The sequence below is a fragment of the Macrotis lagotis genome, chromosome 4 (genome assembly GCF_037893015.1).
Source record: "Macrotis lagotis isolate mMagLag1 chromosome 4, bilby.v1.9.chrom.fasta, whole genome shotgun sequence".
Lineage (NCBI taxonomy): Eukaryota > Metazoa > Chordata > Mammalia > Peramelemorphia > Peramelidae > Macrotis > Macrotis lagotis.
Window position 1 is genome coordinate 184175918 of NC_133661.1, and position 27714 is coordinate 184203631.

The 27714-nt window shown below is 35.1% G+C and overlaps 1 gene segment (V, D, J or C); it reads right to left on the reverse strand.

Moving 5' to 3' along the window:
• Window positions 1-8091: 8091 nt before the first annotated feature.
• Window positions 8092-9713, reverse strand: LOC141520122 (T cell receptor alpha variable 2-like). The segment is given in 2 exon segments: window positions 8092-8977; window positions 9517-9713. Coding segments are annotated over 2 exon segments (528 nt in total).
• Window positions 9714-27714: the final 18001 nt, after the last annotated feature.

Sequence of the window (27714 nt, forward strand, 5' to 3'; positions counted from 1 at the left end):
ATTTTAACACATTCTTTCAAGACCTCAATTCAAAATGTATTTGAATACAGATTAAAAGACATGTTATTTTTCTAACTGCATTTCTGATATAATGGTTTCACAAATTTCACAATATAAGAAAAAAATTAGAAACATAATATTGGCATACATAATATCATGTACTTATGACATTAAGCAAAGCTTATTACCAGTTGGATAATAGCAATTCCCTCAAATGCATTTTGAAACTATCATATAGATAAGCATTAATTTTATCGCTTGGGGCATTTTATACTGATTTAATTCAAGATCAACTTAGGCTATTTACATTTACTAGAATTTATATAGGACTTGTCAAGTGCCAGGCACTTTAAAAGCATATAACAAGCATACCAGTATATTTTGCTTATTCCCTTTACAGATTAGGAAACTGGCATAAGCAAAAGTAAAAGCCATATAGAAGATGGAAGCCATTGGGAAAGATTCAGATGTTTGGAAAGATAAAGGCAAAAGGAAAAGGGGAAGGCAGAGGTTAAGATGGATAAATGGTGACATGAAAGCAATGAACATGAACTTGAAAAGACTTTTAGAGATAATGGAAGACAGCAGTGTGCTATGGTCCATGGGATCAGAAAGAGTTGAGTACAACTGAATGACTGATAAACAAAACTTGCTTAAAATCACACAGCTAATAAATTTCTGAAATTGGATTTTAATTTAGATCTTCCTAACTGAACTAGATGATTTCTTATATGTTTTCCAATTCTAAGATCCTATAAATGTATTACTGGTTCATTTTTACATAAAACTTTCCAAATAAATATTCCTATTAAGTCTGACACTATAAAACCCAGAAACCACCTAACCCCCATCCTATCAACATACCACCTGTCTTGTTTGAATATTTTATCACTCCCTTCTCTAGCATGTTTTTTTTCTTATATTTTGGGACTGGAGTGTATTTTCAGTCCTTTTTTATTATAACTGCCTCATCTCAAGTTGAGTAGATGGGTAGATGACAGAAAAGGAAGATCTTCTTTTTCCTTATCCAGATGCAATCCTGTTGTCCTTTTCTTTGGTCTTCAGCCTTTGATTTTTTGATAATTCAGTAATGAGTTTTTTAACAGATGCTTTTCTAATATATCATAGACAACAAAATCACCTCTTCCCTTCGCACCAGGTGTTTCTCTCTCTCTCTCTCTCTCTCTCTCTCTCTCTCTCTCTCCATATTTACTGGTAACAGTAAACTCTGCCTTATCCAGTTACCTCTTTCTGGAATCAACCCTTAGGTAATTTGAATAAGCCAGATCAGCTATATCAGAGAAATGTGGGAGATGGAAAAGTAAGCAAGAAAATAGGAAGGTAACTTTCAAAACCCAGCAGCCAATAGGAGCTGCTAAAAAGACATACCTCCTAGATGCTGAGGTGAAGAGGCAGCAAATGTAACTAACTAATCTGATATAAGAATGGAGTTAGATGCAGAGAATCATTTAAACAATTAAAAAAGAAAAGGATATTTAGATAATACCATAAGAGATCCTTGGAGGAAGAGGAGAAGGCTATGAGAACTGGATGTAAAAAGCCAGTTTCAAAAAATGAAGGCAGCCACATGGTATACTGATTCCTAGTTGCTCTGGGAAGCAACCATACCTCCCCTTCCCACACTGAGACTGTACCCACAATAAGACTTCTCCTATACTACCATCTTATCTTGTCCTTGCTATCTCCCTTCTCTCAATTCTCATGCCTTCCTTCCAACTCTTTGTTTTTCAGGAATACAGATATGGATTCACAAAAAGGTTAAAAAGTCACACAAGAAACAAATGGCATAACTAGAATTTTAATCTAATCTATTGTCTTTTTTACTTTACTATGTTAGTCTTTCCACAGTCTCACAAAAGATCAAACTCTCTGATTATTCTATTCCATTCCATATATGATAGGCAACAGTTAAAAAGCTGAAGTTATATCAGTTATTGGGAGAGAGAGGCAATATGATAATGGGTAATAATATATCTATATAGTTGAACGTGTTTATAGATACATTTTATTTTGTTAGTATTAAATTGGACTTTGTTTCTGACTTTCATGTTCCAAACAACATTATTTTTACATTTACTATAATTATTAATAACATGCTTTATTTAGCTATTATTACTTTTCACATAAGGCAGTGAGTGGTTTTGGAACACCCAGATTCAAAATTTTGTTGCAGGTGGCAGGTGGTTCAGTAACACTGTGCTGCTCCCATACAGAAGTAGGTGGCTGAATCTTTAGATTGGGAGTTTGTAATATGCAGGAAACTCTCTTCAGATGTGACATTGAGTGTGGTTTTGAATCTTCCATTTGATTTTTCTTCATCATAAAAATGTAGTAACATCAGAAAGACAAGGCCTTTCCCAGGAAAGTGCTTGTACCACTGTAAGTTATTAAAAGGCTTTACCTTGTAACTGCACTTGAGAATAGAATCTTCACCTGCCTTGATAATCAGTAGCTGAGGACTCTGTTCTACCTTATTTTGGGATCTTGCACCTGTTCAAGAAGACAATTTTATACATAAGAAACTGATAATAAGACCAGAACCTAGAGATGTCATCTGTAGAATTCTTATTTTCATAATTTAATAGTTTCAAAAACTCCTCAGAGGAGTTAGTCTGAGTCCTTATCTTCCCCTCCTTCACTTATGAGAAATATTTCTTAGGTCTTCTTTTCATCTTTAGAAACCCACCAACTTACACATCAAGTGAAGCCACAGGATCATCAATGAGATTCCCCAGATCTTCTCCATTTATCTTCCTCCAAGGGATCAACAAAAATTGAATTCTAGAGTCTGAGGCACTAAGTAGGTATTCTTAGATAGCAAAGAGACTAGTTCTCTACCCTGTTTCTTTTCCTGTTTCAGAAAACAGATTCTCAACCTGACTAACATCCAATCAGAGACAAGACCTATTTTCCAAATATACACCTACAAAATGAGACATTTGAGGTCTATATCTTGTCATCTTGGACCAGAAAAACAAGAAGTATCAATGAATGGGATGCAAAAAGTAACAGGAAAGCAGGAAGGTAAAAATATTTGAAAAAAATTTAAAGAATAAGTAATATTTCAAAAATATATATTACAAAATTGGAGGAAATTACAACAACATAGAACACTGTTAGCTCAGACATAATGGAGTGGGACAATATGTATATACACACAAACATATATACATAAATATGTATATGCATATATACACATATATATATATATATATATATATATATATCTCAAATAGAAAATGAGTATTTCAGTTTGTCCAGTACATATCATTTATGCAGAAGGATATAAAAAGGTGGAGTGGCACAAGATTATGAAAGACAATGGATTCCAGACAAAGGACAAAAGAGAGGCACTAAAAGTTTTGAGTTGAGAGAAAAGATGATTAGATGTGTACATAAAAAATTAATGAGGCAACAGTGTGAAAAATACATTAGAGGAAGGGGAGAATGGAGACAAGCAATAAAAATGCTATTGGAAATTTCCTGTCAAATTTCAAAGAGAACCTTCTCTGTTGTGGAGATAGTAGGGATAAAGAGGTAGAAACATATATCAAAGATTGCACATATGGTGGTGGGGGAAAGAAACACTTGAGAACTTATTGGAGATTAGGTGGGAAGGGCTGGAAGCCTTGAGTGAAGGACCTATTAACTAGAAAGGTGAGAAATTCCCTGAAGGTGCTCAGGTTGATTTTCTCTTGTCTAGAGAGTAGTTCTAACAATAGAATTATATTTTGAGGGAATTATTCAGGATTTCATTAAAATCCAAGGCTTCTGCAGTGGAAGCATTGATATTTCTAGATATCATATCTTAAAATCACTAAGACTGATGAAGTCTGAGTAAACTTTGTGCTGTATGACCCTATCAAATGGAAGCTTATTGAGGGCAAGGATTATCTCATTTTTGTATTTGTCTTCCCAGTGGGGAGAAAAATACCACTGTCCCTGATATGCATAATGCATGCTTTTTCATTGTGTCTATTTATATTTGATTCCCTCAGCTATGTATTTACAAGAAGGGTTGTTGCCAACCCTTTCATTGATGCTAAATAGTGAGTTTCTTTTGGGATCTGTGAAGTAAACTTAACAAATCCTCCAAACTGTGTTCAAATACTTTCTATAATTTGAGTATCTCTTACATGAGCATTATCGAATTAATGGTTTTGTACTAAATGGAATACAAAGAAAAAGAACAAGAAACAGAAATTTAAACAAAGAAGTCATCCATGTCAATAGAAAGTCTACAGGTTGATTTTAATTATGCACAGCCACTCTTTTAGAGCTACAAAATCCTCTCAGGGTGTACTTGAAAAAAAACAATATATTTTGGAGACTTGAGTAAACACAATCTAAATCGTTAAAGAGGTAATAGAACTTCTCAGATTCAGAATTGAAGAGAATTATCCTGATGAAAATATGTCCTTCTAGCCATGAGTGATGGTGCACATCTGTTATCCCAGCTACCTTAGAGGCTGAAGCTGATGGATCTCATGAGTCAAGAGTTCTAAGTTATAGGAGGCTAAGCCAGTTGGGTGTTGAAAATAAGTATGGCATCAGTGTAATAAGTTTTCAGGAGCAGGGCATTTCCAGGGTTGAATAATGAGGTACAAACCAGCCCAGGTCAAAATTCCATTGCCAATCATAGTGTGAGCAGTTCCTTGAATAATTGGTGAACTAACAGCCTAAGCAAGATGGAAAGAGACAGCCTTTAAGAATAACAATACAATTAATTTCACAAAGAAAGAAAATGTTATTATGAGACTTATTTGCAGATATCCTGCTGAAATAAGGACCTACCTGTATCTGAACAGATTGGGATCAATACTGAGAGTGCTAAAATTGTATTCTAAAATGATGCTCTCTCACAAAGAGGATGAATATAGGATAAATAAAAAGATCCTGTAATTGTTACATACTCCTCTTGGACTTGTTCTAATTCAAGAATAGAAACCTTCAGAGTGTAATGAGGACATGGTGGATTTCAGTCTATTCTCATTAACCCTGGGGAAGATGTAGTCAAAAATTTTTCTTGCAGTAAGTATGCACAACTGTTAGTTGTAGAGTAGGTGCTAATCTGACTTGGTAGATGAAGTTCCTCACCAGGGTCACCATATAAAAAAGGATCTATTTTTTTTAAAAGGAACTAGATAATAGAGATTCTCTCTCTTTCCACCTTGTGTCTTACTACATTGAAAGAAATGTTTCAAGGACAATAAAATCAATTAAGGAAGATAGTAGAATCTACTAGAAAAAGTAAACTGGTGAGGAAAAAAACAACCCAAAATTTTGAATGACATTTTCCCCAACAAATAGAAATAGGTTATCTATTACTGAGGCAGAAACAATGGAAAAGGCTTTGGAAAGACTTGAGAATCTCTACCTTCTCTCTCCCTTTTACAAGTTCTTCTCTTTGGAATACAAACAGTTTACACAGCTGCCTCTGGACTCTGGTATCCACCACCTGTCTCCTGAGATGCTCTGGAATATGATCAACTGAAATAACCTATGTAAAACATTTTGCAGACCATAAAGCTCTATATAAATGTGATGATGATTGATCATGGTGGCTCTTCAATCTGATAATGAGCTTTATTTCTACTTCTCAAGGAAGAGAAATTATGCGTTTAATGTAGGAGGCAGAATTAGCATTTCTGTTGGTGAATATGATTGCTTGCCTGCTCTGGGAACCAGTGCCCTCCAGTGGACAAGAGAATGAACTGATGGCAAAATGTTCTTTGAACCTCTCCTGCTCCCTCTTCCATTTGCCCAATTTCAATTCTAATCAGCTTAAGAGTCTTTTAAAGCTGAAATGGTTTTCAGACAATTCCCTCATATTTCAGATGAGGAACTGAGGCTCAGGGATGTTGAAGGGCTTGCCCAAAGTTACCCTTGGGTATTATGTGGCAGAGATAATATTTTAACACCAGTCCTGAGCCACCCGGGTATGGTAGAGTCCTGCACCTGGAGTCAGGAAAACCTAAATTCAGATTTAGTTTCATACCCTTACTAATTTATGACTCTAGGAAATTCTCCTTACCTTTCTTTGCCTCAGTTTTACCATTTGTAAAAATGGGAATAATAGTATGTTATGAAGCTTAAATCAGACAGCATAGGTAAAGTGCTTGCAAACTTTCAGGTGCTATATAATAACTAGTAATAATTATCCTCATCAATACAATTTAATTAGAATATTGCTTGAATGAAAGGGAATGGGGTGAGGTAAGAGAATTAGGAACCAAACTGTTAATTTTGTCATATAACTAATAGGGAGACACTAAAAGTCTACTTAAGGTTTAGTTTTGCTTTTAGCTAGGAATAATGTAATCAGATTTCTGCATTAAGAAAATTCATATGGTAGTTGGCAAAGAATTGAGTCAGAAAGTAGCTCCTCTTTACAGAGGGTATAGTTCTGAAATTATGAATACTATATAGGTTATCAAACATGGGTAATGTCCTGAATGGTTTGACAGAGCTGAATTTTTTCCCTTACTATTTATTTTTACATTTTGATCCAAAGGATGACTTGCTAAGAAGAAGGAAAAAGAATGTTCAGAAATAAATGACATGTAAAAATATAAAATGTCAATTTAAATAATATTTTAAAAGAAAGAAAAGCTTGGGATTGCAGAAGAACAGGAGATCACTATAATAGTTCAGGCTAGAAGAGATGATATGAATGATGGGAATAATAAAAATGGAGAAGAAATGATGGAGGCGTCAGATATGGCAGGGTCAGAATTGATAGGACTTGCCAATTACTATGGGAATTAGAGGAAAATAGATGAAGGAGGAAAAGTAATTTCAAGATTTTAAGTCTGAGTGATTAGGGAGAATGGTGATAAATATAATAATTTTGTAACAGGATAGTCATTTACCTTGGTGACATTGAACTTCCTCACTCCTCTGGAATTTGGTTTCCTCATCTATAGATGAAAGAACTACAACTTGATGTCCTCTGAGGGCCCTTAGAGCTTTGAACCTAGAATTCTATGAGTCATATCATCTTTTCTAAGTCAGAGAGAAAGAAACAGATAGGCAGTCAGAGAGAGAGAGATAGAGATAGAGAGAGAGATAGAGAGAGAGAGAGAGAGAGAGAGAGAGAGAGAGAGAGAGATGACCAGACAGAAACAGATAGAAACAGAGACTCAGACAAAAAGAGATAGCTAGACAGAGAGAGTGAATATGAAATAATGGAGAGAGAGCGAACACTGGCCTCAGAGCCTGGGAGCTCTGAGTTCAAATCCCACCTTTGACTATACTGACTGTATGATTCAATGGTTGGCAGTTGACTTCTCAGTGTTCCCTACTCAAATGTGAAACTCTTAGTTGTAGAGAAGGTATCACTCTTCAGTGATAGATGGAGTTCTTCATGAGATATACCTCATACAATTGAAATCTAATTAAAAAAATAAAGGTACATAAAATATATTCTCTTTTTCTTTTACTGCATTGTCCTTTACTCCTTTGAAATAAATTTTTGTAAGTAGAATAAATAAATTTGAGAGTTTCTAAAATTGCATGGAATTTGTTAGATGACCATGTTCCTGGTCAGGTCAGACAAGTCAGTCATGAGGTGGAAAAAAGAAATCAGAAGGGGAACAAGGATCAAAGAAAATTAGAAAAGGGAAGAAGAGTTATTATTATCATAATCAATATAGTTGATGATGTTAGTACACACTATCCCAGACATTATCTTAGAAACCAGACCATTTCTATAATTTTTTAAAAATATTTTATTACAGCTCCCTCTCTTCCATTTTCCACTAAATAATATATCAGCCACTTTTCATAATTCAGAATCTTAAATAGTTGATATGTACTTCTCATATTTACCTCCCCAGTATTTATGTGAATCTGGTACCATTTATATTTATTTTTTAGTAATTAATCTATAAGTAAATCTAGATAATTAGGGATACAAATAGGATGGAATGGAACAATGTGCTTGTTCCAAATCTCTGATACCCACAGGAAATATATTTTCTTTTGGGAGTATGAGATAGAGAAATAAATATATTTACTTCCCCACAGTGGTCCAAAGAATACCACCCCCATATTCTCTACTACCTGAACAATATGACCATATTGTCTCCTGAGCTGCCACCCCAAAGGTCCTATACCACAATTCTCTTCTCCTGGTCTCTACCTTTCCCCCAGCCTGTCTTTCTCTTCAATTCCTAAGGAAACTCAAGACAGACTTTCTAGGGAAAGAGCCACTCCTCCTAAGCACAATTTCACCTACTGCTGAAGTGTCCACCACATTTCCAGGGTCATCCTTCTCCATTCCCTCTCTGCTAAATACAAAGGGAAAAATATGCTTAAGTTTTCCCCAAAGGTGAACATTCATGCTTATTTTATCTTTATAGAAAAGATATTGAACAGTTATGGAATGCTACACAAGTTAATTAACTTTAGCTATTTCAGTATCCTCATCTGTAAAATGAGAGTAGGACTAGATGGTCTCCAATAATGCTCCAAGTTCTAATATATATATTTTATTACTCTGAATTTTTTTCTTCTTAAGTGAAATCATATGCTTGAATTCTATTTGTGATCAAAGGTTTTTCTGAAGCTAAAGAGTTGACAGTTAAGTACACCATGAAAGCATTTCTTTTCTGCTGACAAAGGTTGATACAATTCATAGGTTTAGGTTCAGCATCCCCTACAGTCTCTGTCACTGTGTTTGACACAGCACAATAATACACAGCAGCATCTTCCCTCTGCAGCTGGTGAATGACCAAAGAAGAAGAGAATTGTGTATTTGTTGTCATGTTGTATCTTTCCTTCTTAACTGCCTTTGAACCAGAAATGATGAGGGTTGGAGCAGATCCCAGGTAGTGCTTATACCAGAAGAAATTATAAGCATTGGACACAGAATGGTTACAGGAAATTTTCGCCAGACCTCCTTCAGAGGATGCCACAATAGGAGGCTGAGATACTTGGTTCTTGCTCTCTTCAGCTGGGGAGAAAACAAGAAGAAAATGGTTTGCATCAATGTCAATAGGTCCTTGCCATCTGTATTCTAAACTGTTTTCCCCTTGGAGACAGACTTTGCTTTTGATTCATCTTTCTATTCCTTCAAAGTCAAGGAGAATATTTTGTATGAAAAAAGATATTTTAAGGATGTTTGTTGAATGTTGAATGACATGAATTGTGCAATGAAATTTAATTTGATAGTAGCCCTTCAAATAATACATAAGCAGGGGAAATAGTCTATAAAAGTCCTTTCTACAACCCATATTTGAGGGGCAAAGAGTAGAAATTTGGAGGAGCGGAGGTCATGAATTTAGGAAGTCCTGAGTTCAAATGTAACCTCAGACATTTACTGATTATTTGACCCTGAGCAAATCATTTATCATCTCTGTCTTACAGTTCCTTCATATGTAAAATGGGGATAATAATATCACCTGCTTTGTGAGGATAAAATAAAATCATATTTGTAAAACACATTGCAAATCTCAAAACCCTATATAAGTGTTAGATATTTTTGTTACTTACCTTTTGAAAGAGAGATCAATAGAAGTCCAATCATCACTCTCCCAAATGTTTCTTCTATACTCATACTTGGAAAATTTGGCCACAACATTCTAGATCTAAATACAGCTGAAAGTTACCTATATAATAAAACAGCTACTTTCCACTTTCAACTTTTCTGTCTCTGCCTATCAACTAGGTTAACACAACTTTGTACTATTGTACAGATAAAACTTAATGTAGTCGAAGTTCTTTTGAGAGGGTGAGGTTTTTTGAGGGTTTTTTTTTTAATGTTAATGCTACTGTGTACCAATCACAGAGGAAGTGAATGAGTCAAGCTTGTATCTCTAATCAGACGCATTTCCTGTCTCATTCAGTAGCTACATGTACCTATTCAACTATATGTACCTATTCAACAAGAACTTTTCCTTAAAGACTGTTGAGAAGAATTATCAAAAAAGCTACAATTATTTATTAAAGTGCCTACTATTGCTCAGACTCTGGGGATACAAGTATATAGAATGAAACAATCTTCCTCAAGGAACTTACATTCTAATAGGAAAGACATCATAGACAGAGATAAAGATATATGTTTGTGTGTGTCTATATAGGTATACAGACATGCAAAATATATACAGCATAAGTATAGAGTTAATATGAAGATATGTAAATTAATTAAAAGTCTTTGGGAAGGAAGTCTCTGGTGATTGGGGGAGATGAGGATCAGGAAAAAATTTATTTCAAAAATGATACCTGAATTAAAAGTAAGTATGCTGTATTACTTAGATGTTCTGATGAAAGTATTAAAATATCTCAGCAAATATGGAAGTATGAAAACTCTGACATAAGGGAAAATTCATGTTTCTTAGGAATAGTTTGGAGCAGTAAGATTAGAAGGAAAAGAGAAAACTAGGAAACAATTTTCACAGCTGGGGATTCTGATAAAGGTCTCATTACTAAAATGTATAGAGAACTGCACCAAATTTATAAGGTTACAAGTCATCCCTAAATTGATAAATGGTCAAAGAATATGAATAGACTGCTGTCAAATGAAGAAATTAATCTACATATTTAAACATGAAAAAATGTTCCTAACCATTACTGATAATAAAAATGCAAATTAAAATAACTATGAGGTTTGACTTCACACCTATTACATTGGCTAAGATGACTAAAAGGGAAAGCAATCAAAGTTGAAGAGGTTCTGGGAGGATTGGGACATTAATGCATTGTTAGTGGAGGTGTGAACTGATCCAACCATTCTGGAGAGTGATATGGAACTCTATCTAAAGAGCAATAAAACTGATCATACCTTTTGATTCAGCAATATCAGTACTAGACCTATATCCAGAAGAAATAAAAAAATGGGAAAAAATCCCACATTTTTCCATTTATTCAAAACAGTTCTTTTTTATAGTGGCAAAGAATTAGAAATTAAAGGGATGCCCATCAACTGAGAAATGACTGAACAAGTTATGGATATGAATGTTATGGAGTACTATTGTTCTATAAGAAACCAGGAATTATCAGACTCTAGAGAAAATGAATTACAGAAACTAATGCTCAGCAAAGGAAGCCAAACCAAGAGAACATTGTGCACATTAGCAACATTATAAGTTGATCAACATGGATGCAGCTCCTCTCAGCAATTTGAAGAACTAGGACAACTCTAGGAGACCTACTATGAACAATGCTATCCCCATTCAGAGGAAGAAAAACAAAACAAAACAAGACAAAACAAAAAAAAACACCCCTACAGAATCTGAAAAAAATCCTACATTCACTTTTTAAAAAAATTTCTCCTATGTTTTTCCTTCCTATTCCATGGTTTTCTTTCTTTTCCCTTAATCCTAATTCCTCATACAGAAAGTGATTAATAGTAAGCATGTTAAACACAAAGATTTATGTACAATATTCAGCAGATTGTTCACCACTGAGGGGAGGGGGATGGGAAGGAAGTTATGTAACTTAAAAATGTACATATGCATGTGAATAAATGTTGAAAAACTTTGATAACATTATTGGAAAAATATCAATTGGAAAAACAATAGCTCAGGGCAACTGGATGGCAGTGGATAGAGCAACTGGTTTTCACTAAAGAAGACTCATATTCCTCAGTTCATACTTCAAACATTTACTAGCCAGGTGATCCTGGGCAAGTTCCCCTCAGTTTTCTCATCTGTAAAATGAACCAGACAAGGAAATGGTGAACCATTCCAATATCATTTCAAGAAGTCACAAAATGAGGACATGAAGAGTCAAAAACAGCTGAAATGACATAATTAAAAAAAACCGCATTATGTGATTATCTAGAGACACTTTATTTAACAAGGAACAATTCTAATCCAGGAAAGTCAATTTACTTTAGCAATTTACTTTAGCAAAAAGAGCACTGGACTTGGAATCAGAAATTCACTCTGCCTCTTACTATTTGTGTGACTTGAATATAAGAGTAGCATTTCTTAACGGATAAAAAGCAAGACTCAAAGTCCAGAAGACCTGAGTTCAAATTCTACTTTTGGTAACTTATACAAGTGATTTGACTATTTAGTACCCAAGGCTACTCTCTCTCTAAAGTTGCACAACAGATTCTCTAATCTATGCATGATTACAAGGAGTTTCTCTCTCCTGGTGAAATCACAACCCCAACGGTCAAAACAAAAGAGGAAAATAACACTTCTGGGATAGGATTGTTGCATTTAATAAGCCTTAAAATATAACATAAATGCACCATCCATAATTTTCCTCCCACGCGTTTATGGAATTCTCATTGTTGAAGTCAAGTACAAACACTGAATGGTAGTTTCTAGTCCCTTAGAAGAAACAAAACATGAAGTGAAATAGAGTACTGACCCTGAAGTCAGCAGACTTGAGTTCAAATTTGGTCTCTAACTATGTGACCTTGGGCAAGTCACCCCATTGCCTCACAAAAACTAAAAAATTAAAAAATAATAACGAAGAAACAAGCCAACCAAGAAGATTTTGAGACACATTTTACAGTGCATTTGGGCATAATTTCTTCTTTTGCATAGGGCCTCTGATATACCTTATTCATTATTACCTAATATATTTAGCTCACTCTTTTCATATGTTTTTATAGTTTTACTTGAAAACTGAAAAATGGTGATGATTGGAAAAGACCATGACAACTCTAAGAATCCTATTATGTGATATTCTAGCATCACTATATTTAAGAATGACATTGATAAATTGCAAAGTATCTTAAAAAGTGTGACAAAAAATAGTTAAGTAACTTGAAACTGTCATGAGAATCACTTAATGAACTAGTAAGGTTTAACCTGTAGAAAGATGATGTGGTGAGTTTGTGACACCTGTCATGACAGACGTACATAATATAGCTGCAAAAGGGAGAAATAAAGAAATATTAAGCCAGATTTTGACTTTTTGAGGGAGTGAGCTCCTAGCACGAGGTCTTCCAGCAGAAATTGGATCAATCAATCAATCAATCAATCAATCAAGGGAGGAATCATTTATAATCTCATCATTATATGAGACACCATGCCCTAGAAGTTCATTTATTAAAATTAGATTATATGACTTTTCATGTTCCTTCTATTACTAAGACAGTGTGAAAATAGCTAACCCTATTCAAAAATGAAATAAGTTTGACCTGACATGACCTGTTTTGACAAAGTTTTATTGAACTTTTGCTTTTGGTTTATCTTACCTGGTACTTTGTACCTTACTTTGGAAGCTGTAATAGTTAATTGAGTCCAAAAGATACAATTATTAAATTTCTGCAATGGGAGGGTAGCAAAAAATAAAAATGTAAAACCCTACAAAGGAAAAGCAATCTAGTACAGTGGTGATTTGAAGACACTGAATTGTACATAAGTGTCATTGCCAGTCATAAAAGGTCACTTAGAAAATCACATATTGAAATTATCTAAGTTATATTGTATTTTTATTAATTTGTTAAATATTTCTCAATAACATTTTAATCTAGTGGGGGCAACACTGCAAAATTCTCCAAGGAACACTTTTGGGCTAGCATAGAGACATTCATATAAATTTTTTTGAGGATCTTAAAGATGACACATGAGTAGGACATTACCTAGATGGAAAAATGCAGGTCATAGAAGAGTTTAATTTTTACCTGGAAATAGTTTAGTTAATGAGTGAAGTGGTTCATAATTCAATGAGGAAATTTTTGTCTTCTAAGGAAACTTTGATTTGATTGACAATACCAATTTTTTTCCATAAATACCAAAAAAGTTTTCAACAGTAGAACAAGGAAAGATACCCCACTGGGAGAGATAATGTACAGTACATTCTTGTTGGATTGAAGGATTAGCATAGGTACACTCTAATATCCCTCCAAATCTGGGATTCTAGTAGTTTATAAAGGAGATTTTTTTAATATATATTCAACAACACCCCCTAGTGGAAGAATCTGAAATGATAGAAAGTTGGGCTTTCTTTAAGTTTCTTAAAATATCTTTTTAAAAAAGAGAAATATAAATTTATTGTTATATAGATTGTCATATATACTGATATACATATATTATGTCCATTTTAAGATGCCATGTTTTCATCCGCTCCCCTCTTCTGCTGAGTATTCAGCTTGACTTGGGACTAGATGCTTCCAGTAAATTTGGCTCTTGCATTCCTCCTTCTCTCATGTTGGGGTTTGTCTAGTTAACACCAGGCTGGATTTTGAGGTTCAAGTCTCTCACAGAACAATTCCAGTGTACAGTCCTTTTGATCTTGGAGTCCTGAGTCTGACTTTCTTTTTTTAAAGCTATAACTGCACAGATTCTTTATAGGTCCATGTCCATGACTTCAGAGGTGCTACTCATTTAAGGAAGTCTTGTCATGGCTCCTAATGCTGACACCATTACAGGTGGTCTTTTTTTTGGTGCATCAATTTTAAATCTTGCTTTCCATAACATATCAATTGAACTTCTCCTCCTGTGGCATTGCTGGATTTGTCTTTCAGTGACTTAAAACAAAACATAAAGGTCAGATTCAGAAACAGCGAATTTATATCATAAATATTTCATGCCCTCAAGGAGTTTAGTATGTAATAATGGGATATAACTTCAACATACTAATGAATCTGTGATTCTATCAGTCAATAAATGTGCAAATACCTACTATGTATCAGACAATTCTGGGACTTCTTCCAAAGGTACAGCCTATAATCTATCTAAACTTAATCATACTCCATTACTAAAAAGGATATCCATATCATTTCACATATCTTCTCCAGGGGTACTCCTAGAATGAGGTGAAACATTCCCTGAATCTGTAATGATGCCAATGGAGCATATGAACTATTTTCCAGGTAAACTATAATTTTAAATATAGAACTGTAAGATTCATTAACTCACAGCCATATAGTGCCAACAGAAGCTTATTAGTTTTTTTTAATGAGACCATTATTTCAGAAAGAAGCAATATTTGTTTGAAACAAACTCATAAAATATTAAGAATGTGGCAAAAGAAATTGAGCTTTAGCAGTAAACAGAAAGAAGCAATGGAAAGTAAAACACCTTTAAAGAAATCTTAGTGAGGAACAACAAAGAAAAATCATATAAAAGGAATTAAATTATATAAATGGTAGACCAACAAATAGAAATGAGGATTTCATTTAAGAGGTTATAAGGAATCATTGAGGTTTCTTATTTGAGAGAGTGATATGGTCAATTTTTGTTTTAGCAATAACAATTTGTAAGCTATATGGAGTATGAATGGGAGAAATAAAAGATTTGAAGGAGGGATACCAGGTAGGAAATTAGTGTAGCAATCTAAGTATGGCACAATGTCATTGAAAAAATACAGCCAGCAACTCCTGCCTTACCTGCTGCTCTGCACCGTAAATATCAGTCCCCTTCAGAAGGAAGAAAGATTGACCAAGCAAGGATTCAGCCACCCTCAACTAGCACAAGGAGAATGCAGAAAGCCCCTAGCAGAGGCAGAGGACCATGAGGCTAAGGCTGAGTATGAGGAGGCTGAGGCTGAAGAAGCAAAAGCAACACAAGACTACATGATTGAAGAGAAAAGCAACAAGACCAGAGACTCAGGATTCTGGAGGAGAGTGGCCACAGCATCATTTTGTTTGCTGGTGGACAGCAGTCTTGTGGGCTTCCTTATTGGTCCTAAGGACAATACAATAAAAACAATCAAGAAGGTCACTTGCACTCACATAAACATCAAGGCAGAAGGAACTAAGGAAGCCTGCAGACAAGAACTAGATGTGGTGGAATGTGGACTTGGTTGGTACTAGCCGGCCCACATGTTGAACCTAACCTGATGTCAAAGTACAGCTGCCCAAAGACAAATGAAGGGCATCTCACATTTTGTCTCTGAACTCTTCCCTCCCAGTAGAGTCTATTCTAACTCAGTTTCAAGAAAGGCCTCTTAATGACCAACACTGTGCTGAGAACTGGAAATGTAAACATGTACTTCTCACAAAGACTCAGCTCCTAGTTCTAATTGCCATGACCAACCTTGATCCCAGAGCACCAGGAATGAAGAATATTGCTTACCTTCTGACAAGGGAGGGGACTCAATATGGAATCTGTTGGACCAAAAGACCAAGGTGCACATTTTGCCTAATTAGGGGTATTGGTTTTAAGGAGTTTGTGTGGTTTTTTTCTTTTTCAGAGGTGGGAAGGGGGAAATGGGTGAGAAAATTTTGTTCATTGATTTAAAAAAATCTATCAAAAAAGAAGAAAATTATATTCAGATCAAATATTTATATAGTTTTAAGTAAAATGGCTCTACCAATATTGTGAAATGTTGATCAGCAAAGATTTCAGGGTTATAAATGAAGCCCAACTACCTATATAACTTAATTCTAAGAAAAAAAAAGATTGCTAATCCAATTAGGGATTGGGAAAGGTAAGGAGAAATCACAGTGGATCATCTTTCCAATACAATATGACATTCAGTTCACATGTAAGTGATAAGTACAGTAAATGTGGAGCAGGAAAGTATCAGAATTATTTGATATTTCATTTTTCCAAATACATGCTATGAAAATTTTTCAACATTCATCCATATGCATATGAATATTTTAAGTTACAAAATTTCCTTCCCACTCTCTCTCTTCCCACCCTTCTCCCCTCAGCAGCAGTCAGGTTAATACTGTAAATACACATTTATGTTAAACATGTTTATAAATTAGTCATTTTCAGTATGAGGAATTAGGATTAAGGGAGAGAAATATATAAAAGATTTTTTTTGAAAAAGTGAATTTAGTGTTCATCAGATTCTGAAGAGATTTTGTTGTTGCTGTATTGCTTTTTGTTTTTCTGGATGGGGATAACATTGTATATTGCCTGTCTAATATGGTTGTCCTAGCTCTCTGTATCCATCAAGGTTGATCAACTCACAATATTTTTGTTAATGTGTAGAACATTCTCTTGGTTCTGCTTGCATCACTGAGCAATAGATCCCATAATTCATTCCACGTTTCTCTAGAGTCTGTCCATTATAGTTTCTTGTTGAACAATAGTATTCTGTAGTATTCATGTACCACAACTTGTTCAACCATTCCGCAACAGTTGGGCATACACTCAATTTCCAATTCTTTGCCACTACAAAAAAGCTGCTATGAATATTTTGAAACATGTGAGACTTTTCCCAATTTTTGTGATCTCTTCTGGATTGGGAATTGCTGGGTCAAAGAGTATGATCAGGTTTTTTTTTTGTTCTTTTCTTTGCTCTTGGGCATAGTTCCATATTGTGCTCAGTTCACAACTCCACCAGCAATGCATTAAAGTCTCAATCTTCCCATGACCTCTCCAACATTGGTCATTTTCTCTTTTTGTCATCTTAGCCAATTTGATAGATATGAGGTGATGCCTCATAATTGTTTTAATTTGCATTTATCTTATCAGTAATGATTTGTAGCATTTTATCGTGTGATTATATATAGTTATATTCCTTTGTTTGAAAACTGTCTGTTCATAACCTTTGACCATTTATCAATTGGGGAATGACTTGGAACCTTATAAATTTGATGCAGTTCTTTATATATCTTAGAAATGAGACCTTTATCAAAACTCCTAGTTGTGAAGATTGTTGCCCAGATTTCTGCTTTCCTTTTAATTTTGCAAGCATTGAATTTATTAATACAAAATATTTTAAATTTAATATAGTCAAAATCATTCATTTTGCTTAGTCATAAATTTGTCCCCTTTCCATTGTTATGCTGAGTATTTCTTGGTTTATTAATTTATCTGTGGTATCATATTTTAAGTGTAAATCCTGTACCCATTTTGACCTTATTTTGGTTTTCTTTTTTTTTAATTTATGGAAGTGGGGTTAAGTGACTTGCCCATGGTCACACAGCTAGGTAATTATTAAATGTCTGAGGCCAGCTTTGAACTCAGGTCTTCCTGACTACAAGGTTCGGGCTCTATCCACTCCAACACCTAGCTGCCCCTTGACCTTGTTTTGGTATAAGAAAAGATCAGAATTGAAAATTCAATACCTGGGCTCAGAACTAGGTTAGGTTAATATTATGCTTTTACTCTGTCCCCAGAACAGGATCGTGAACTTAGACCTGATTTAGAACAGGTTATAGAGAAGCTTCTCTGGTTCCAGAGTGCAATTGTGGACTCATTCACAGAATTCAGAATAGGGTTAGGCAAACAGTGGCTGACTGAATTGCTTCTCTGACTTCAGAGTGAAATCTGCCCTAGACTCATAATAGGAATATGCATGTAATGTGGTCACTCTGAGCCTGCAGCCCATTACTGACAGGGGCTAGGGTCGGCAATTTTCTTAATAGAGTCCTGTCCTGGTTCAAGCCTTTAATTACAATGGCTAGTCCCAAATCAAGGTCTTGATCCTAGAAAGCCTGGTAGGGCAAAGATCAGACTATGCCCTTGAACAGACTCTCTAGGGCACACTGAAAATTTGAAGCTCTTTGACCAAATCTCAACCTTTTTGCCTTTAAAAATACAGCACTCAAAACCTAGAGAGTACAGAGGCAGGACCTAGATGTGGCAGGCTAAAACCATACAAGATCATTTTAGTCTTACCTTAAGAGCAAAACACCTGACCATAGCAAGAAGTCCCAATCATATAAAGCAAATCTGGAGAAAGAGTAAACAAAATGGAACAAAGAGCTATCATGATCTGAGGTCTGCTTAAGATTCAAACACAGATCAAAAGAATAACTAAAATTCTTACAGTCTTCAAAGAAAAAAACAAAGCATGATAACAGCAATTGCAGTTCCTAGAAAAAAATGAAACAAAAGGATTTTTAAATGGTAGTATATTGTTATATTAATTATATTAATATATTTTTAAATTAAATGAAAGCATAAACAAAGAATCAAGAAAGGAATGAGAACTTTGGACAAAAGATTTGAGAGAAAGCTTAGCACAAAGAGGTTTACAATATTAGCCAAATAAAGGATTATTTGAAAACTAGAATGGAGCTAATTGAAATTAATGATCCCAGGAGAAAAAGAGAAATATTAAAACAAATTCAAAAGACTGAAAAAATGAAATGAGAAATACAGTATTGTTAAAAAAAAATTGACCTGGAAAACAGATCAAGAAAAGATATTTGAAGAATCATTAAATTATCTGAAAGTCATGACCAAAGTGCCTCAATAACACACTGAAATAAATCATGAGAAAAAAACTGTCTAGAAAAATGAGAATTAGTGAGCAAAATGAAAATTAAAAGAATCAGCCAATCACCTGCTCAAAAAAAAATCCCCTCCTCTGAAAATGATCCAGTCAAAATCTAGAGCCTCAAGATTACAGGAGAAAAAATACTACAAACAGCAAAAAATAAAGAATTATAGAGCCAGCTAACCCTTTTCATTTTTGATTCTGGTAATTTGGTATCTTATCTCTTTTGTTTAATCAGATTAATCAGAGTTTTGTCTCTTTTATTGGCTTTTTCATAAAACTAACTCTTAGTTTTATTTATGAAATCAATGGGGTTTTTGCTTTCTATCTTATTAATCTCTCCCTTGATTTTCAGAATTTATAATTTCATATTTAATTGGAGATATTTGATTTGTTCTTTTTCTAGCTTTTTTTAGTTGCATGCCTAATTTATTGATCTTCTCTATTTTATTCATAAAGGGATTTAGAGATATAAAGTTTCCCTTAAAACTGCCTTGGCTGCATCCCATATATTTTGGTATGATGTCTCATTGTTACCATTTTCTTGGATATAATTATTATTTCTATTATTTGCTATTTGATCTACCCATTATTTAAGATAGAGTTATTTAGTTTCCATTTACCTCTTGGTTTATCTTTCCCTGTACCTTTATTGCATGTAATTTTTATTACATCATGATCTTAGAAGTGTATATTTATTATTTCTTCCTTTTTGCATTTGATGTTAAGGTTTTGTGCCCCAGTACATGGTCTATTTTGGTGAAGGTGCCATGTACTGCTGAGAAAAAGGTATATTCTTTTCTATTCCCGTTGTTTTCTCCAGAGGTCTATCATATCTAAATTTTCTAAGATTACATTCACTTCTTAACTTACTTCTTGTTTATTTTGTTGTTAGATTTATCTAGTTCTGAGAGAGGGAGGTTGAGGTCTCTCAGTGGGAATCTGGATGCTATACTACTAAGTACACAAGTGTTTAATAATAGTGTTGCTTCATTTCCAATGGTGCCTTTTAAGAAGAAATAGTTTCCTTCCTTATCTCTTTAATTAGATTGATTTTTGCTTTTACTTTATCTAAGATTAGAATTGCTACCCCAGATTTTTTTACTTCAGCTGAGGCAGAATATAGTTTGATCCAACCTTTTACCTTTACCCTGTATATATCTTTCTGCTTCAAATGTGTTTTTTGTAAACAACATACTGTAGGATTCTGGTTTTTATTCTATTGTACTATCCACTTCTGTTTTATGGGACAGTTCTTTCCATTCACATTTACAGTTCAGATTACTAATTCTGTATTTCCCTCTGTGTTATCTTTCTCTATTTATATTTATGTCCTTCCTTTTCTCTTATTCCCCCTTACCAAAATTTTTCTACCTTTCCCCTTTGATTTTTCTTTTAAAAATTTAAACTTCAATTTATTTTCACTTACACCTTCCCTTCCCTTTTAGCACTCCCTTCATCCCTTAGCCTTCCCTTTCCCAGTCCCCACTTTCCCTGTAGATTAAATTAGATTTTTAAACCCAAGTTAGAATGTATCTTTTTCCCTCACTGGGCTAAATCTAGTGGATAGAATTTACTCAGCATTCACATTCTCCCTTCTTTCCCTCTAAAATTATAAATCTTTGCGCCTCTTCCCTTGGTGTTCTAATATTATTAATCAGGTATCATGAATCACAGTTCAATTACTGGATTGCTTGATAAGCTCTTATTATTATCAATATAACATCACAGATTGTTTACTTGATTGTTTGATAAGTAGCATTGATTCAAATTGCATCAAATTATAATTATAATCATTTACCCTTTTCAAGTATCTTTCAAGTACACACAATCCTCCTCACAAGTCAAAGTATCATCCAAAGCCATATCATTTCTTGAATTATTTGTGCCCTTCCCCCCAGGCCTATTTTCTTTCACATTTTATCTCCCCCCCACCCAGGGTACTTAATACCTTGTTAAGTGAAACAAGACCTATTGTATCTCCCACTTCACAACCCCACCCCACAAGGTACTTAACTCCTTGTTAAGTGAAGCAACTGTTAATACAACCCTGATCTAATCAACTGAAAGAATCTTGAAAATCTCTAAGAACTGGAAGGCTCTGGAGGTCTCATTTGAGAACTTTACAAATGATTGTAAGTAACAGACACTATGTCAGGTCCTCCAAGTTTATGATGCCCTCATTATACAAGGTGTCAAGCACCATGTGATTAAAGTGAGTCAAAGTATCATGAGACACTTAAGTTGAAGTTAACACCCCTGCTTTTTTTCAGGGCTTTTTTGTCTCAAACAGTGATGTGATCTTGGACCTCTTCAGTTGAGGAACAAGACCCCATTTATACACATATCCTTCAAGTTCATTCTCTTCAATTATATTCTACCCTCTAATTATCCTTAGAGAAGTAAAGTTCTAAAGAATTAAAAGTGTTACATCTTCCCTTTTAGAGTTATATACCATTTGATTGTCAACTGACATTTGGTTAAAATAGTTTTGTTTTTTCAGTCCCTTTTTTCATTTACCTTTTTTATTCAAGACTTCAGTTGTGAATTTGGCAATTGAAATATCTGTTCAGTTCTTGTCTTTGTGGCAGGAAATTCTGGAACTCCTATATTTCATTGAACATCCATCTTTTTCCTCAACAATATATGCTAAATTTTGCAAGGTATTACATTCTGGATTTAATAGCAGGTTCTTAGCTCTACAAAATATGTTATTCCAGTTCTTCTGATTCTTCAATGTTGAGGCTGATAGGTCCTGTGTTAGTCTGATTATGTTCCCTTTGTATTTGAATTGTTTTCTTTTTGCTGCTTGCAATATTCTTTCTTTTAATTAGGGTTCTGGAATTTGGCTATTATAGCCCTGGGGTCTCTTTCTGGAGGAGTTCTGTGAATTCTTTCAATGGTTGTATTGTTATCTTGTTCTAGTAGATTGGGGCAGTTTTCTCTTATAATTTCCTGCATGATGTTTTCCAGGTTCTTTTATTGGTCCAGGTTTTCTAGTAGTCCAATGACTCATAAGTTGTGTCTTTTGGATCTATTTTCCAGGTCATTTGTTTTCTCTAGAAGGTACTTTATATTTTCTTCAATTTTTTCCTTCTTTTTGCTTTGTTGATAGAATCTTGTAGTCTAGTAGATGCATTGGTTTCTAATTATTCAATTCTAATTTTTAGGATTTTTATTTTCTTTAATTGGCTTCTGTGTTTCCTTTTCCAGTTGGTTATTTTTCCTTTTAACAGAGTTGATTTCTTTGGTCAACTTGTCACAATTTTCCTGCATGATTTTCATTTCTTTTTTCCATTTTACTTCTTCCTCTCTTCTTTGATTTTTAAATACTTTTTTAAGCTCTTTGATGAGCTTTCATATTTGAGCCTAATTTATAGATGGTTTTGATACTTCCCTTGTAAGTGATTTTTATGTTTTTTAAGTTTTTAAGTATGATTTTGGCTTATTTATTTTATATCATTACAATAATTTTGTTATGAGTAAACATAAACTCCCCTCCCCCCCACAAGAAGATGAGGAACCTCAAGAATAGTGAGAGAAAGGAAAAAAATGTACTTCAGACTGTGTTCAGATCCTAATGGCTCTGTCTCTGGCATGAGTTGCCTTCTTTATCGTAAGTCTACCAGAGAAGTTGCTTCAATATTTTTCCCACAGTTGCTATTACTAGCTATATTTCCCTCCACTCTATTCCTCCCCATGCTCATGTATTCTATTCTCTATCTCTCTCTCTCCTTTCATCTGGCCCTGTCCAAAAGTGTGTTGTTTCTGAGTACCCTCTCTTACAATCTTCCCTGTCTTCTATTACCTATTCCCCCACTTGCATCCCCCATTCCCTTTTATCCCATCCCTTTCCTCTCATTTTTCTCTAGGGTAAGCTAGATTTCTTTACCCAAATAAATGTGTATGTTATTTCCTCTCTGAGCCATTTCTGATGAGAATGAAGGCTCATTCATTCCCCCTTGCCTTCCCATTCCACTCCATTGAAAAAAGCTTTTTCTTGACTCTTATGTGAAATATCTTAGCTCCTTCTTTTCTCTCCTTTCTCTTCCTCCTAGTACTTCCCTTTATCACCCATTGACTCCATATTTTTACTATATTATACCACTATATTCCACTCCTTCCTATGCCCTGTTTATATATGTTCCTTCTAACAGCTCTTATAAATGAGAAAGTTCCTATGAGTTATCAATATCTTTTTCCCATGCAGGAATACAAACAGTTCAGTATCATTAAGTTCTTCATAGTTAATTAGTCCTTCTCATCCAGTCCCCTCTATAGTTCACCAGAGTCCTGTACTTGAAGATCGAACTTTCTGTTTAGCTCTGGTTGTTTCAATAGGAAAATTTGAAAGTCACCTGTTTCATTGACAATCTATCTTTTCCCCGAAAGAGGATGTTCAGTTTTGCTGTAATCCAAGATCTTTTGCCTTCCAGAATATCATATTCTAATCCCTCCTAAAACCTTAATGCAGATGCTGCCAGATTCTGTATAATCCTGACTATGGAATCACAGTAGTGGAATTGTTTGTTTCTGGCAGCTTTTAGAATTTTCACATTGACTTGGGAGTTTCGGTATTTGGCTATAATACTCCTGGAAGTTTTTCTTTTGGGATCTCTTTTAGGAGGTGACCGGTAAATTCCCTCAATTTCTATTTTACCCCTCTGCTTCTAGGATCTCTGGGAAATTTTTCTGTATTATTTCTTGAAAAGTTAAGTCTAGGCTCTTTTCCTGGTCATGACTTTCATGTAGCCCAATAATTTTTAAATTATTTCTTCTGGATCTATTTTCAAGGTCGGTTGTTTTTCCAATGAAATATTTAACATTTTCTTCTAATTTTTGGCTTTTTTGGAAGAGTTTTATTTCTTCTTGATTTCTTGCAAAGTCATCAGCTTCCTTTACTTCATTCCTTTAGTGCATTTGAAGGTGTTATTTTCTTCTGAGAGCTTATTTATCTCCTTTTCCAGCTGGCCAATTCTGATTTTTAAGGCATTCTTCTGTTCATTTGCCTTTTGGTTTGATTTTTCCATTTGGCCTAAACTGGTTTTTAACATGTAATTTTCTTCAGTATTTTTTGTATTTCTTTCACCAAGCTGCTGATTTGGTTTTCATGATTTTTCTGCATTGTTCTAATTTCTCCTCCCAATTTTTCTTCCACCTCCATTACTTGCATTTCAATGTCTTTTTTGAGCTCATCCATAGTCTGAGCCAATTTTCTATTTCTCTTGGAAGTTTTAAATATGGAAGCTTTCATTTTGTGATCATCTGAATATATGTTTTGATATTCCATGGGACTAAAGTAATTTTCAATGGTCAGATTCTTCTTTTCCTATTATTTACTCATTCCCTCAGTCCAAGACTAATTTGCCACACTTCCAAGGCTTTTGGGGGGGTTTAGTATACCCCACTAGGACCTTTATTCCTCCAAGGTCTTCTGCTCTCTTGCCTATGCTTTGATATGTAGATGACCACAGGCACTCCCCTCTGCCCTGGAACTGTGAGGAAGGTCCCCACTATCTTAGTATGGAAGTCCAAACTGCAACCTGGTCTGAGTGTCAGTAAACAGCAGAGTCTTGCCCCAAGGAGAGCAGAGAGATTTCTGCAGGTTCTCTCACCTGACCCCCTTACCATCTATGAAATGTGGTCAGAAGGCATAGGCTGGTTTCTCCTGATTCTCGCTGCAGGTTCTATGGCTGGTGCTCCTCACTCCACATTCATTCTGGTGTATCAGGGTTCTCTCACTTTCCCTTCATGCTATTCCCAGTGATCCCTGAACTGGGCTGGGCTGGACTGCACTGTGGTCAAGGCTTTTTTTCCAACTCCTGGTTCTGATGAAACACACCTTTCCTGTGGAGTTTCTAAGTTATCTTGGACTGGGAAAATGTGTCACTAAGTCTTTCTGTGGGTTCTGCGCCCCTAAATTTTGGTTAGAGTCATAGTTTGATGACTTTTGGGGGTTTGGAGGGAGAAAGAGTTCCCAGGAAATGCTGCCTTCATGCCACCATTTTAACTACTTTCTTCTTCAGACATGGCATTGCCCTCATCTTTGTGTAAAGTAGTTTTCAATAGTGAGTGCTCTTTTAGCTTTTTTGTTCATCTTTGTTGTTGTAGTTCTATTCCTGGTGTGTAGGAAGTATAGATCCAAGCTTTTATTTTCCTGGAACTGGAATCTGATTCCCTGGCTTGTTGCTTGCCATGATATAGCCTATACAGGCCTTGCCTTTGCAGAGGTTTTTGTTTGTTGTTTTTCCCCCCTGCTTTATGTTCAGGTTCTGACTTAACAGAGGATTATTCCTGACCCAGGCTTGTCATTTAGGGCAGTGTTTTCAGGGTTCAGACTTTGTTTAGGGTTGGGATCCTCCCTTCTGGCTTGCTATCTAGCTCCTGGTACCTCTGTCATTATTAAGCTGTCAGGACCTGGCTTGTACTGTGACTAAAAGACTGCTGTTGGCTTTCCCACTCTCCCACCTCCTGAAATTTACTTCCCCTTTTCCATGAAAGAAACACATATTCACTGAAGATCCTCCATGATGTCTGCAGTTGAAAACTTATTTGAATCTTCTTTTCTTTGGTGGGATCTGTAATATGAGTGGCTGAGTAGCGGTTTCATTTATCTTTGGTAGGGAAAGGCTCCAGGAGAATATTAGCTTAGCACTACCATCTTGGCTTTACTCCAGAAATCTCAACTTAATTATTTTCATCAATACAATAATCCAAGACAATTCTGAAAGACTTTTGATGAAAAATGCAATCCATCTCCAGAGAAAGAGCTGGTGGAATATGAATGACACTACAGAAAAGAACTGTTACAAATATTTTTGTACATATAAGACCTTTTCCTCTTTCTTTGATCTCTTGTATTGGGCCTAGCAGTAGTACAGTTGAGTTAAAGGAGATGCACTCTTTAGCCACTTTCTTTATATATTATACCAAGTTACTTTCAAAAATAATTGCAACCATTCACAGATCCATTGATAGTTTCAGTCTGCCTTTTTTTTCTGAAGCTCCTCCGACATTTTTCATTTTTTATCTTTGCCAATCTGATGGGTGTGATATAGTATCTCAGAATTTCTTTAATTTGATTTTCTTTCACTAGGCCTTTAGTTTAATGGAAAATCTGTGGTTAATAAAACAGTTTCCAACCAATACATAATTTATTGATACATATATATATATAAAATGTATATTATATGTATATGTTCCAAAAATGAATCAAGATTCCTCGTATTATTAGAGAATTATTTTACTAACCACAATCTTTTCATGAAAGTAAAAATCTAATTTTTGAACATTCATTTTATAAATGTTGCTACATTGAAGTAGCACTTTGAAGTAGAATGATAATTTTTGTTTTTATATCATCAAAATATCTTCCAATATCCCTCCTCCTCCTCCCCCCCTCCAAGAAAGTATTCTATATAACAAAGAATATTTTAAGGGGGAGGGGAGAAAGAGGAAGATAGAAAAATTCAAGAAAACTAATCAATAACCCTCCATTCTGAAAATATAGAGAATGTTTCAGACACATGGAGGTTCAGCCTCCAAAAGATGGGCTTAAAGGTATCTAATGCTCTCTTCTTTGGGACCATGCTTGTTCTTTGTCATTTTGTTACATTCATGTTTGATTATTGTATGGCCTTTGTTCTTTTCATCTCCATTGTGTATTTTGGTTTCATGCATTTCACTCTGAATCAATTGATATAAATCTTTTCATGTTTCTTTGTTCTTGAAATAGTCATTGTTTCATACAGCATGGTGATATTCCATTACATTCATGTATCACATTATGTTTACTCATTTTTCCAATCAATGGTTATGTATTTTGTTTTCAGTTCTTTGCTACCATGCAAAAAAGGGATATTATAAATATTTGGTGTACATGAGTGTCTTTTCTTTTATTAAGCATCTTGAATCTTTTTTTGTGTGTGTTAATAAAGTTGTAGAGTTTTTTCAGTTTTTGATAACTTTCCCTTCTTAAATTATTTTATTGATCTTTGAACAACCCTACAATCAAATCTTGAAATTATTGTAAAAACTTTTATTTTATTTCTTATAAAAATAATAACAGGACTTCCGGCGAAGATGGCAGAGAGAAGACAGGCACAGTTCTAAAGTCTCCTGATCTCTTCCCCATCTATCACATGAAACAAACCTCTTAAAAAGAAATCCAAACCAGGAAACCCAGAAAGAAAAGCCAGGAGAGGAAAATCTACCTCACCATTTGTCTCCCACAGCAGCCTTGGCTGAGTACGGGCAGGTGAGTCTGAGCTCCCAGGGAAGATCAGCCAGATCAACAGCTGAATCGGAACCAGGAGTCTGAGGGCCCGAGAGCTGGAACTGCTGGACCAGCAGTGGGGCTGGACAAAGGGGGCTTGGATCCATGGGGAAGCATAGGTGCTGGTGTTGGTGCTGTCCCCCTGGAGCTTGGGGGAAGGGGCTGCGGGGAGAGGTCTGGAGCAGGAGAGCTGGGGACACCATCCCTGGGCTCCTCAAGTCTGAGAAACTCTGAGCCTACCTCCATTGCACTGAGGCCTCCTCCCAAACAAATGCAAATTACTTCTGCCTCAGGCCCAGGTGTGTGAGCATAAGAACCAGCCCAGC